Genomic DNA, 941 nt, shown 5'->3' with positions numbered 1-941 from the left:
AGCTAGGTTTGCCGAACTGAAGAGCCAAGCGCCCTTTAGAAGAAAAAAAAAATATCTCCTCTCTCTCTCCGTCTCTGTCTCTCTCTAAACATATATATAGTAATATATATACACACACTTTCTCTCACTAAAAGCAACAATGGCGGTCTCATCTAGAAGGTCAAGCGGACCGGTCTTACCGGTGACTTCCTCCTTTCAGAAATCAGTCTCACCTTCCGGTCGATTCTCGTCAGAAAAGTCGTCGTATTCGTCTTCGTCATTCGCTTCATCCACAAGCTCTAGTTTCTATTCTTCTCCGTCCACTGGTTTCTTCCACCGATCCACTTCTCCGAGTCGCGTGAATCTCCATGGACTCGCTTCTCCCGCGCCGTCCGTTCGGTTCTCGATCGATAGATCGAGGTCTCCTGGCCGTTCGATGGCCGTGTCTCCGCGAGATCACGTCGTTCGCAGACAGAGCAACATCCCGAAGAAGTCATGTATGTGTTCGCCAACGACGCATCCAGGCTCGTTCCGTTGCAGTCTACACAAAAATATAAACAATCAGCACTCGGTTTCGTATTCGCCGCATCGGTTGAATGCTCGAAGATCAGCGATGACGAACTCGCTTGTTCGGATCGGAACTGTTGAAGGCGATTTGGTCAAGCGAGCTTTATCCGCTCTGATTCGACCATCGTCGCATCAACAGAAACGTAGAGCCTCGTTTCAGCCGAGGCCGAGTCGGCTTTCGGTCATGTGGAAAGCTGACGATATATGATCACAGGTCGGTTATGTTATCGTATTTTTTTGGCTTCTAGAGTTCGTTCGCCGTGGAAGACGACCGTTAGATACCGGCGAGTTTGGTTGCAGTTTTTTGTATTCCGGCAACTGGAAATATTGAGACAGCACGAAGTAAATTCCCCTTTGTACATATGATTTGCTTCAATTGAAGGAAATTTTGGACA

The 941-nt window shown here is 47.8% G+C and overlaps 1 protein-coding gene across 1 annotated transcript; it reads left to right on the top strand.

Moving 5' to 3' along the window:
* On the top strand, positions 1-941 carry LOC132304499 (uncharacterized). The gene has a single exon (XM_059802201.1). The coding sequence runs from the start codon at positions 140-142 to the stop codon at positions 752-754; it is 615 nt and encodes a 204-aa protein (XP_059658184.1). The 5' UTR covers positions 1-139; the 3' UTR covers positions 755-941.

Source organism: Cornus florida, unplaced genomic scaffold, assembly GCF_030987335.1.
Source record: "Cornus florida cultivar Cherokee Brave unplaced genomic scaffold, ASM3098733v1 CherokeeBrave_3.0.0_Hap2_Chr04, whole genome shotgun sequence".
Lineage (NCBI taxonomy): Eukaryota > Viridiplantae > Streptophyta > Magnoliopsida > Cornales > Cornaceae > Cornus > Cornus florida.
This window is presented reverse-complemented; position numbering and strand designations above follow the sequence as displayed.